Source organism: Oncorhynchus mykiss, chromosome 2 (assembly GCF_013265735.2).
Source record: "Oncorhynchus mykiss isolate Arlee chromosome 2, USDA_OmykA_1.1, whole genome shotgun sequence".
In the NCBI taxonomy this organism is placed as follows: Eukaryota; Metazoa; Chordata; class Actinopteri; order Salmoniformes; family Salmonidae; genus Oncorhynchus; species Oncorhynchus mykiss.
The window spans coordinates 44,776,316-44,789,640 of record NC_048566.1 but is presented as its reverse complement, the minus strand read 5'-3'; the positions used below and the strand labels follow the sequence as shown (position 1 = coordinate 44,789,640).

General features: G+C 44.6%; 1 protein-coding gene across 7 annotated transcripts in view; it reads left to right on the top strand.

Moving 5' to 3' along the window:
- The window catches only part of LOC110501618 (membrane-associated guanylate kinase, WW and PDZ domain-containing protein 2), a 315,743-nt gene that overhangs the window by 283,500 nt on the left and 18,918 nt on the right, over nt 1-13,325 (top strand). For all 7 annotated transcript variants that reach the window (XM_036949610.1, XM_036949600.1, XM_036949632.1 and 4 more), the window contains exons 15-17: nt 765-957; nt 1,202-1,453; nt 6,789-6,974. In XM_036949610.1, coding sequence (XP_036805505.1) covers nt 765-957; nt 1,202-1,453; nt 6,789-6,974 — 631 coding nt within the window. The remainder of the gene's footprint in view (nt 1-764; nt 958-1,201; nt 1,454-6,788; nt 6,975-13,325) is intronic.

Here is a 13,325-nt window from a genome sequence, read left to right as displayed (position 1 = left end):
ACCCTCTGATCCAACAGGTCCCAGATGTGCTCAATGGGATTGAGATCAGGGCTCTTCGCTGGCCATGGCAGAACACTCACATTCCTGTCTTGCAGGAAATCATGCCTAGAATGAGCAGTATGGCTGGTGGCATTGTAATGCTGGAGGGTCATGTCAGGATGAGTCCAATGATGCTGTGACACACTGCCCCAGATCATGACGGACTCTCCACCTCCAAATTGTTCCTGCTCCAGAGTACAGGCCTTGGTGTAATGCTCATTCCTTCGATGATAAACTCGAATCTGACCATCACCCCTGGTGAGAGAAAACTGTGACTCGTCAGTGAAGAGCACCACAGTGACCAGTGGGTTTGTGCCCACAGGCGACGTTGTTTCCGGTGATGTCTGGTGAGGACCAACCTTACAACAGGCCTACAAGCCCTCAGTCCGGCCTCTCTCAGCCTATTGCAAACAGTCTGAGCACTGATGGAGGGATTGTGTGTTACTGGTGTAACTCGGGCAGTTGTTGTTGCCATGCGGGCAGTTGTTGTTGCCATGAGACATGCGCAATCCATGTCTCAATTGTCTGAAGGTGTTAAAATCCTTCTTTAACATGTCCCCTTCCCTTCATTCACACTGATTGAAGTGGATTTAACAAGTGACATAAATAAAGGATGGTAGCTTTCACCTGGATTCACCTGGTCAGTCTATGTCATGGAAATAGCAGGCGTTATAAATGTTTTGTTATATATATATATGCTGCTAATTTAGAGTGTCGTTGAACAGATTGTGATCGGGGCGATCATAGAGAACACTCCTGCAGAACGCGACGGACGACTTCGACCCGGGGACGAGCTCATCTCCGTGGATAAGATGGTGGTTGCTGGGAAACCACACAGATACGTGATCGACCTGATGCACACCGCCGCTCGCAATGGCCAGGTCAGCCTGGCGGTCCGGAGGAGAGTCCACTTCCCCAGTGAGTAGTGTAGTGTACACTACAGAGTAGAAACTAATCACCATTATAATGTATTGTACAGTACTATACATTATACACACCTTACACACTATACAACGGCCAGGTCAGCCTGATGGTCCGGAAGAGAATCTATTTCCCTGGTGAGTAGTGTACACTACAGAGGGAGGGGCAAATAAAATACACTCTCTCTCTCTCTCTCTTTCTCTCTTTCTCTCCCCCTCTCCCCCTATGCTGCCTTCTGTAGGTGAGGTGTTAGGGGTGAATGGCCGTAGCCCTGGTTCCGTGTCCACGCAGCACAGCTCCCCACACAGTGACGACGCCTCAGCTTCCTGTCCCGTCACCCCCGACAACGTCCCGCCGCCCTCCGTCACCTCCCCCCTGGAGGGTGCCGTCCCCCTGCAAACCAATGATGTCATCATCCACCGCAAGGAGAACGAAGGCTTTGGCTTCGTTATCATCAGCTCGTTGAACCGACCGGAGAACGCTGCCATCATCAGTGAGTCAGACATTCTTTCTCACACACCATAGAAATAGAATTACTCCAGAAAAACTACTAAAGTGATTATACCGTGCATTTGGAAAGTATTCAGACCGCTTGTCTTTTCAACACTTTATTACGTTACAGCCTTATTCTAAAATGTATGAAATCGTTTTTTCCTCCTCATCAATCTTCACACAGTGCTCCATAATGTCTGTTTTTTTTTCTCATGTATTACAAATAAAAAACTGAAATGTCACATTTACATAAGTATTAAGACGCTTTACTCAATATTGTTGAAGCACCTTTGGCAGAGAATACAGCCTTGAGTCTTCGTGGGAATAACGCTACAAACTTGACAGACCTGTATTTAGGGAGTTTCTCCCATCCTTCTCTGCAGATCCTCTCAAGCTCTGTCAGGTTGGATGGGGACCTTCGGTGCACAGCTATTTTTAGGTCTCTCTAGAGATGCTAGATCGAGTTCAAGTCCGGGCTCTGGCTGGGCCACTCAAGGACATTCAGAGACCTGTCCCGAATCCACTCCTGCGTTGTCTTGGCTGTGTGCTTAGGGTTGTTGTCCTGTTGGAAGGTGAACCTTCACCCCGGTCTGAGGTCCTGAGTGCTCTGGAACAGGTTTTTATCAAGGATCTCTTTGTACTTTTCTCAGTTAATTTTTCTCTCTTAACCTCTCTAGGGTACGTGGGATGCTAGGGTCCCATCTGGCCAACATCCAGTGATGTTGCAGAGCGCCAAATTCAATTACAGAAATGCTCATTTCAGAAATTCAGAAACTCAATTCAGAAAACAAAACCTATTTTACATAGGTTTAAAGATTATCTTCTTCTTAAACCAACCACAGTGTCATATTTATAAAATGCTTTTCGTCGAAAATACCTAGCCCAGAACATAGCCCGTTGACAAATTATTACAAACAGTAACCAGCCAAGCAGAAGCGTTACAAAACTCAGAAATAGAGATAAAATTAATCCCTTACCTTTGATGATCTTCATGTGGTGGCAATCAGAAGATATTAATTTACTCAATAAATGTTCCTTTTGTTCGACGAAGTCTCTTTATATCCAAAAACCTCAGTTTTGCTAGTGCGTTTTCTTCAGTAATCCACAGGCTCAAACTCAGTCAAAATAATCAGACGAAAAAATCCAACTTGTGTCCGTAAAGTTCATAGAAACATGTCAAACGATGTTTATATTTAATCCTCAGGTTGTTTTTTAGCCTAAATGATCTATAATATTTCAACCGGACAATAACGTTGTCAACATAAAAGGTAAACAAGAAATGCACATGCGCCTGAAAAAGCTCTTCGACACGTTAGGGTCCACTCGTTCAAACTGGTCTTACTCCCTAATTATAAGAATACAAGCCTGAAACGATTTCTAAAGACTGTTGACATCTAGTAGAAGGCATAGGAACTGCAAATGGCGTCCTAAGTCAATGGATACTGGAAACAGGATGCAGGATGCAGGGTCTAAATACTTATGTCAATAAGGTGTTTCTGTAGTTTTTTATACCTTTTATGCATTTCTGAAAACCTGTTTTCACTCTGTCATGATGGGGTATTGTGTGTAGATTGCTGAGGGAAAATGTAATTTCATACATTTTAGAATAAGGCTGTAACGTAACAAAATGTGGGAAAAGTCAATGGGCCTGAATCCTTTCCGAATGCACTGTATGTCTCACTCTGAGTGTTGTTCTAGAATAGAACAAGGCAGATGCTCCAATTCCAAGTAATAATCCATTATGTTGATTCCAATGCTTCCCACAGTTGTGTCCAGTTGACTGTCCTTTGAGGGGTAGACCATTCTTGATTCACAAGGGAAACTGTTGCCTGGCACCTACTACCATACCCCATTCAAAGGCACTTAAATATTTTATATTTCCCATTCAACCCCTATTATAAGATGGCGCCGGAGCAGAAGGCAGACATTTTACGACCCCCAACCGATTGTTTTTTTGTTTGTTTATCTGCGTTGTTTGTAACTTATTTTTGACTATTTTTGTACATAATTTTGCCTCTTATGACCAACCGAAAATAACTTCTAGACTTCCGGACTGCGATTACTCACCACAGACTAGCAGAATCCTTTTTCTTCATTCACGACTCTGACGAACCCGAGGCGGAGGACATACGGCTCCCTCTGGAACAGGCCCTGACCCCAGTGATCTGCGTGAAGAGGAGGTGGAGAAAGAGAGACAGGAGAACGGTCTGCCTTCTGAGAAGTCGGAGGCAATCGAATAAACCCCCACTTCCCTCAAGCAAACATGCAATCTTTGGACAATAAAATGGACGAGTTACTTGGAAGATTAAACTACCAACGGGACATTAAAAACTCTAACACCAGCGGTTGCTGCTTCACGGAGTCGTGGCTGAATGACAACAATATCAACATACAGCTGGCTGGTTATACGATGTACCGGCAGGAGAGAACAGCAGCGTCTGTTAAGACAAGGGGCAGAGATCTATGTATTTTTGTAAACAACCGCTGGGGTACGATATCTAAAGAAGTCTTTAGCTATTGCTCGCCTGACGTAGAGTTTCTCATGATAAGCTGCAGACCACACTACCTACCGAGAGAGTTTTCATCTATATTCTTTGTAGCTGTTTACATACCACCACAGCCAGAGCCTGGCACTAAGATAGCATTGAATGAGCTGTATTCTGCCATAAGCAAACAAGAAAACTCTCAGCCAGAGGCAGCACTCCTAGTAGCTAGGGACTTTAACCTGCAGGGAAACTTAAACCAGTTTTACCAAATATCTATCAGCATGTTAAATGTGCAACCAGAGGGAAAATAAATCTGGACCACCTATACTCCACACACAGAGATGCATACAAAGCTCTCCCTCGCCCTCCATTTGGCAAATCTGACCATAATACCATGGAAGCACCAGTGACTAGATCAATAATAAAGTGGTCAGATGAAGCAGATGCTAAGGTACAGGACTGTTTTTTCCTAGCACAGACTGGTATTCCTCCAATGGCATTGAGGAGGACACCACATCTGTCATTGGCTTCATCAACATCGATGACGTCATCCCCACAGTGACTGTACGCACATACCCCAACCAGAAGCCATGCATCCGCACTGAGCTAAAGGCTAGAGCTGCCGCTTTCAAGGAGCGGGAGTCTAACCCGGAAGCTTATAAGAAGTCCCGCTATGTCCTCCGACGAACCATCAAACAGGCAATGTGTCAATACAGGACTAAGATCGAGTCATACTACACTGGCTTTGACACTCATCAGATGTGGCAGGGACTCCAAACCATTACAGACTACAAAGGGAAGCACAGCCGAGAGCTGCCCAGTGACACAAGCCTACCAGACGAGCTAAATAACTTCTATGCTCGCTTCGAGACAAATAACACTGAAACATGCATGAGAGCACCAGCTGTTCCAGAAGACTTTGTGATCACGCTCTTCGCAGCCGATGTGAGTAAGTGTGTCAACATTCACAAGGCCGCAGGGCCAGACAGATTACCAGGATGTGTATTGCAAGCATGCGCTGACCAACTGGCATGTGTCTTCACTGATATTTTCAACCTCTCCCTATCCGAGTCTGTAAAAGCAACATGTTTGAAGCAGACCACCATAGTCCCTGTGCCCAAGAACACTAAGTTAACCTGCCTAATTTACTACTGACCCGTAGAACTCACATCTGTAGCCATAAAGAGCTTTGAAAGGTTGGTCATGGCTCACATCAAGACTATTTCCCCAGAAACCCTAGACCCACTACAATTTGCATACCACCCCAACAGATCCACAGATAATGCAATCTCTATTGCACTCCACACTGCCCTTTCCCACCTGGACAAAAGGAACACCTATATGAGAATGCTATTCATTGACTACAGCTCAGTGTTCAACACCATAGTGCCCTCAAAGCTCCTCACTACTCTAAGGACCCTGGGACTAAACAACTCCCTCTGCAACTGGATCCTGGACTTCCGGACGGGCCTCCACCAGGTGGTAAGGGTAGGGAACAACACATCCGCCACGCTAATCCTCAATATAGGGGCCCCTCAGGGGTGCGTGCTAAGTCCCCTCCTGTACTCCCTGTTCAGTCATGACTGCACGGCCAGGAACGACTCCAACAACATCATTCAGTTTGCCGATGACACAACGGTGGTAGGCCTGATCACCAACAACGACGAGACCTATAGGGAGGAGGTCAGAGACCTGGCCATGTGGTGCCAGGACAAAAACCTCTCCCTCAACGTGATCAAGACAAATGAGATGATTGTGGACTACAGGAAAAAGAGGACCGAGCACTCCCCCATTCTCATCAACAGGGCTGTATTGGAGCATGTTGAGAGTTTCAAGTTATTTGGTGTCCATATCACCAACAAACTAACTTGGTCCAAGCACAACAAGACAGTTGTGAAGATGGCACGACAAAACCTATTCCCCCTCAGGAGGCTGATAAGTTTGGCATGGGTCCTCAAAAATGTTCTACAGCTGCAACATCAAGAGCATTGCATCACTGGTTGCATCACTGTCTGGTATGGCAACTGCTCGGCCTCCGACCACAAGGTACTACAGAGGGTAGTGCGTATGGCCCAGCACATCACTCAAGCTTCCTGCCATCCAGGACCTCTATACCAGGCAGTGTCAGAGGAAGGCCCTTAAAATTGTTAGACTCCAGCCACCCTAGTCATAGACTGTTCTCTCTGCTACCGTACGTCAAGCATTACCGGAGTACCAAGTCTAGGTCCAAGAGGCTTCTGAACAGCTTCTACCCACAAGCCATAAGACTCCTGAAGATCTAATCAAATGGCTACCCAGGGTATTTGCATTTCCCCCTCCCCTTTTACACCGCTGCTACTCTCTGTTGTTATCATCTATGCATAGTCCCTTTAATACCTCTACCTACAGTACATATTACCTCAACTAACCGGTGCCCCCCGCACATTGACTCTGTACCGGTACCCCCCTGTATATAGTCTCGCTATTGTCATTTTACTGCTGCTCTTTAATTACTTATTACTTTTTTTAAAAAAAAAATTATTTTTTTAACTGCACCGTTGGTTAGGGGCTCGTAAGTAAGCATTTCAAGGTCTACACCTGTTGTATTCAGAGCAAGTGACTAATAACATTTGATTTGATTCCTCTGTAGTATGCTCCCACAATGTTTTGAGTCACACACAAGACAGATTTTCATCAGTTTCCCAGAAGGATCAAACATTTTCTTGTGTGTGCACTTCTCAAAAAACACTTGAGAGCAGATAACAAAGTTGAAAACATTACTACTTTTTTTCTTCTTCTGTCCAGCACTTGACAACCCTCATATTCTTCCTTTTTCTAACATTTCAACCAATACTTCTACCACCCTACTAGCTGTGCCCCATAAGATCGGTCGTATCATCGAGAGCAGCCCGGCAGACCGCTGCGGGAGCCTGAAGATTGGTGACCGGATCCTGGCTGTCAATGGGCAGTCCATCATCAGCATGCCCCACGCTGACATTGTCAAGCTCATCAAAGATGCCGGTCTCACTGTCACCCTTCACATCATACCAGAGGAAGGTGAGTCATAGTGAGCTAGAGCGAGAGTATGAGAGAGAGAGTATGAGAGAGAGTATGAGAGAGAGAGAGAGAGAGAGAGAGAGTGAGAGAGAGAGAGAGAGAGAATATTGTGGGGTCTCTAGATGCTCCATAGACTGTTGCTGTTTTTTTCCAATTACAGTGCCTTACACCGAATCTAACTCCTTAATGCTGAGTGCAAAGCAAATATGTATTGTGTCCCGTTTTTACAGTCTTTGTTTATTTTTTGTTTTTTTATAAAGGTTTGGTCACCATTGAGACCTGGGTTTCATTTGCAAGGGAGCCCTGTAAACATGAACATACAATAAATCATATCAATACAATAAATACATTTATCAAGATGAATCAAAACAAACACAACTCTCACATATGACCTCCCTTAAACTCCATCTAAACTTTCCAATGGAGACCACCCATTTCAAGGTGGCCTGAAGGCTGTTTCATGAGCTGGGGGCATACAAACTAAAAGCACTCCAGTCAGAGATAGTAGTCAACCAATCCAGATTAAGATCACCCAAAATTCCTAATTCAGATTTAGCATAGTTAGATAGCAAGTCAGACCATTGGCTAAGAGCACATGTTGAGGCAGAGAGAGGGTGATAAATTCCCACTAGCGTAAATGGGGCATTATTACCAAGCCCACAATTAGGACTAGACATTCAAATTCCTTAGAGACAGATGTATTTTTTGTATTTATACAGGTTTTTACTCTCTTTTACTCTCTCTTTTTCAAGAGAGACCTTGTCCCACAGCAGCAGGGGGAACAAAGTTTCAGACAAAACCAATTACATACACTAACACATCATTGAACAAAACTATGGACACACATACAGTACAACAATTACATATTTTGTAAAGAAACGTGAATTTCACTAAAAAACAGCTGGGGAGTGAACATTTAATTAACCACGGTCATGGAACAGGACAAGGCAGCATCTGGACAGAATATAGGAGGGGCAATCAACATAGTGATGGAGTCCAGGTTTGTCCAATGAAGCGCAGGTGCATGTAACGGTGGTGACAGGTGTGCCTAATGATAGGCAGTCTGGTGCCAGAGAGGGAGAGCGGGAGCAGGCGTGACAGTACCCCCCTAAGGGCGCCACCCAGCATCCCACCAAGGCATGGGCGCTGGACAAGCCGTCTGGGGGGCGTAGAAGCCTGACGAACCGGCAGAGGCGTTGGAGCCTGGTGAGCCGGCTCAGGCGTGGGAGCCTGACGATCCGGCTGGGGCGTGAAATCCCGATGATCCTAATGAGGCGTGGGAGCCTAACGAACCGGCTGAGGCGTGGGAGCCTGATGGCCGGCTGAAGCATGACGTGGGTGTGGGTGCCTGCCGAGCCCACCGAGGCAAGACGACCTCTCAAGCCAGCTAAGGGTTGTAAGCCTGATGAGCTAGCTGAAGCACCCCCGGTTCCCTCTGCGATAGCACCCAGACCCGACGTCACCAACCGAAACTCCCAAATGTTTATTTTAGGGGTGTCAGCATTCTGTGAGGGTCTACGCCAGGGACGGGAAGCAGGTACAGGGAGAGAACATTTAATTAACCATAGACATGGAACAGGACAGGACAGTGTCTGGACAGGAACACACTATGAAATTAATGCTGACACAGGGATCTAACCAAATAAACAGATATAGGAGGGGCAATCAACATAGTGATGGAGTCCAGGTGGGTCCAATGAAGCACAGGTGTGTGTAACAATGGTGACAGGTGTGCGTAATGAATGATAGGCAGTCTGTCGCCCTCGAGCGCCAGAGAGGAAGAGTGAGAGCAGGTGTGACAATACCAGTGTTTAAGCCTATGCAAGGTCAATGATGACCAGCCAATGGCGCTGTAGAGATCACAATGTGTTAGACGTTTTTGACAGATACAGAAACATTTAAGTTGTTTATAAATATGGTGACACCACCAACTCTGCCAACTCTGTCAGATCTTAAATCATTATAACCAGTCAGAGACACATCAGTATCCAGCACCGTCTTATTTAGCACGCTTCAGATATAACCAGAATCTCTAATTAAAGCATACTATGCCAGTTGGTAACCCCCTATTTGAAAATACCATTTGGCTAGCTTGAATTTGTATAAATACAAGATTGTCCAGAACTGTACCATTGGGAATTTCCTTTGAGCGAGGACGTGGATTAAAACAAGAGTCAGGGTTAACTACAGTATGATGATAATACTATTCATTTATGGTTGGGATTACCTTCAACACAGGATGTTGAAAATTTGTCTCAGCGCAGCCTTGAGATATGCGGGGACAGGGTCCAGGAACCAAGATGATTTGGATGGACCCCATCTTCTCTGTAGAGCATTTTCTGTTTCCAAAAGGTGTCAAAGTAATGCACAAAAGTAACTCCAACAGAACTAAAGACTCCTAGACAGTTGTGTAGCGTCAGCAACCTACTGAATATTTCACTGCCACGACTCAGTGAAAGCACTGGTCCTGAAATAATTGGATGCTTGTTGGAGTCTTTCAGAGTTCCAATCAGTTCTTTAAAATCCTTCTCAGCGTAAAACAGTAGGACACAGCCTAGTAATGTACTGTACCCAAGACCCAGGATAGCTCAAGGTTTCTACCCCGGGAGCCGAGATGTTTCTCAGTATAGAGCTGCTGATGCTAACGGCTGGTGGAATTGCAGAGGAGCTTCGGCAGTTTTTGTGCCTCCCGCCGGCCGCAAAACCCATTATGGCTGACAAACGCTTAACCAACAGTGCAGTTCAAGAAGAGGGAAGAAAATATTTACCAATTAAACTAAAGTAAAAAACTAAAGTAAAAAATAATAAAAAGTAAAACAATAAACAATAACAATAATGAGGCTATATACAGAGGGTACCGGGTACCGGTACCGAGTCAATGTACGGTTTAGTCGAGGTAACTTGTACATGTAGGTAGGGGTGAAGTGACTATACATGGATAATAAACAGTGAGTAGCAGCAGTGTACAACACAATTGTAAGGGGGGGGGGGAGGGGGGGGGGTCAATGTAAATAGTCCGGTGGCCATTTGATTAATTGTTCTTATGGATTGGGGGTAGAAGCTGTTAAGGAGTCTTTGGTCCTAGACTTGGCGCTCCGGTATCGCTTGCCGTGCGGTAGCAGAGAAAACAGTCTATGACTAGGGTGATTTGGAGTCTCTGACAATTTATGGGGCTTCCTCTGACCTGCCTATTATATAGGTCCTGGACGGCGGGAAGCTTGGCCCCAGTGATGTACTGGGCCATACGCACTACCCTCTGTAGCGCCTTACGATCAGATGCCGAGCAGTTGCCATACCAGGCGATGATGCAACTGGTTAAGATACTCTCGATGGTGCAGCTGCATAACTTTTTGAGGATCTGGGGACCCATGCCAAATCTTTTCAGTCTCCTGAGGGGGAAAAGGTGTTGTCGTGCCCTCTTCATGGCTTTCTTGGTGTGTCTGGACCATGATGGTTCGTTGGTGATGTGGACACCAAGGAACTTGAAACTCTCGACCCGCTCTACTACAGCCCTGTCGATGTTAATGGGGGCCTGTTCGGGCCTGCCTTTTTCTGTAGTCCACGATCAGCTCCTTTGTCTAGCTCACATTGAGGGAGACGTTGTTGTCCTCGCACCACACTGCCAGGTCTCTGACCTCCTCCCTATAGGCTGTCTCATTGTTTTCGGGGACCTTGGCCTACCACTGTTGTGTCGTCAGCAAACTTAATGATGGTGTTGGAGTCGTGTTTGGCCACTTGTGGGTGACCACAAGGAGTGGAATAGGAGATGGTAATACCTGGTTAATACCAGGTGATGTTGTTCAGTTTACAAGTGAGTTGTTAATGCCTAGAGTTTTGAAACGTGCCCTTTTGATTATGCTTTTACATTTTTGTGCTAAGAGTTAGTTGGGTCATTCTACAAAAATGGTGGCTTTCCTGTCCTGGCCTTATTCACAAGGAAACCACTTAAAAGTGTGAGATAATGACACAATTTTTTACATTGAAATGTTTTATTATTAATAAACATATGTAAGACAGTTAATATTGCGAAACATGTTTTATATATATTGTAGAGCACAGTCAATACCATGAAATGGGCTTGTCCCTCAGGTCAGGAGTCATGGTTTAGTGACAGATTTTGAGTTTTAAAATATATTTTTCTCCCTCTTTAAATGTCATAATACAAAGGAAAGTATTATATTTATTTAGTGGACTACTTACAAGTAATAGCTGTCCCTTTCATGTCACTGGTGTTAAAATGTATAAAAAACGACCATTGAAAAAATGCAACATCCATGCCAAATTCTTCCTGGTTTAAAGGTTCATTGCAAATATTCTACAGACAGCGCAGGGATGCTGACCCACACCGCAGAGCAGTCTACCTTAAACAAAAACACCAGACTTACTTAAAGGATTTAGAGAGTCAAAAAAGAAATAGAGTGAAGGATCTCACATAAAGAGAAAACAGACAAGAGCGTAGGAAATGGCAGGTCAGACAGGCAAAACACAGAGAGATTGAGAGCAGGAACGACAGTGTTGACCCACCCATCCACTCCAGACAGTGAAACCAGTACTGCAAGGTCAGAATTAAGACAATGTGTCTGTAGGAAGACGTATGTACTCTGTATCTACAGAGTTACTTAAAGGGATAGTTCACCCAAATTATAAAATGACAGATTTGTTTCCTAACCATGTAAAATGTTTACTAATGAATGTAGCAACATATTCAAAAAACATATTAAATTAAATTGGGCAACTCTGATGCCAGAACACCAATATGCCACACAGTAATACCAGTGATGCGATGTAACACCAGTGACACAATGTGAAACCAATGACTAACATAAGACATACAATTTTATCAATTTACAGTGCCTTGCGAAAGTATTGGGCCCCCTTGAACTTTGCGACCTTTTGCCACATTTCAGGCTTCAAACATAAAGATATAAAACTGTATTTTTTTGTGAAGAATCAACAACAAGTGGGACACATTCATGAAGTGGAACGACATTTATTGGATATTTCAAACTTTTTTAACAAATCAAAAACTGAAAAATTGGGCGTGCAAAATTATTCAGCCCCCTTAAGTTAATACTTTGTAGCGCCACCTTTTGCTGCGATTACAGCTCTAAGTCGCTTGGGGAATGTCTCTATCAGTTTTGCACATCGAGAGACTGACATTTTTTCCCATTCCTCCTTGCAAAACAGCTCGAGCTCAGTGAGGTTGGATGGAGAGCATTGGATTCAGGTCTGGACTTTGACTTGGCCATTCTAACACCTGGATATGTTTATTTTTGAACCATTCCATTGTAGATTTTGCTTTATGTTTTGGATCATTGTCTTGTTGGAAGACAAATCTCCGTCCCAGTCTCAGGTCTTTTGCAGACTCCATCAGGTTTTCTTCCAGAATGGTCCTGTATTTGGCTCCATCCATCTTACCATCAATTTTAACCATCTTCCCTGTCCCTGCTGAAGAAAAGCAGGCCCAAACCATGATGCTGCCACCACCATGTTTGACAGTGGGGATGGTGTGTTCAGGGTGTTGCTTTTACGCCAAACATAACGTTTTGCATTGTTGCCAAAAAGTTCAATTTTGGTTTCATCTGACCAGAGCACCTTCTTCCACATGTTTGGTGTGTCTCCCAGGTGGCTTGTGGCAAACTTTAAACGACACTTTTTATGGATATCTTTAAGAAATGGCTTTCTTCTTGCCACTCTTCCATTAAGGCCAGATTTGTGCAATATACAACTGATTGTTGTCCTATGGACAGAGTCTTCCACCTCAGCTGTAGATCTCTGCAGTTCATCCAGAGTGATCATGGGCCTCTTGGCTGCATCTCTGATCAGTCTTCTCCTTGTATGAGCTGAAAGTTTAGAGGGACGGCCAGGTCTTGGTAGATTTGCAGTGGTCTGATACTCCTTCCATTTCAATATTATCGCTTGCACAGTGCTCCTTGGGATGTTTAAAGCTTGGGAAATATTTTTGTATCCAAATCCGGCTTTAAACTTCTTCACAACAGTATCTCGGACCTGCCTGGTGTGTTCCTTGTTCTTCATGATGCTCTCTGCACTTTTAACGGACCTCTGAGACTATCACAGTGCAGGTGCATTGATACTGAGACTTGATTACACACAGTTGCAAGTCTCCGTATCAATGCACCTGCACTGTGATAGTCTCAGAGGTCCGTTAAAAGTGCAGAGAGCATCATGAAGAACAAGGAACACACCAGGCAGGTCCGAGATACTGTTGTGAAGAAGCTTGGTATTTATCATCATTAGTCATTTAGGTCAACATTGGATCATTCAGAGATCCTCACTGAACTTCTGGAGAGAGTTTGCTGCACATACCCCAAGCGACTTACAGCTGTAATC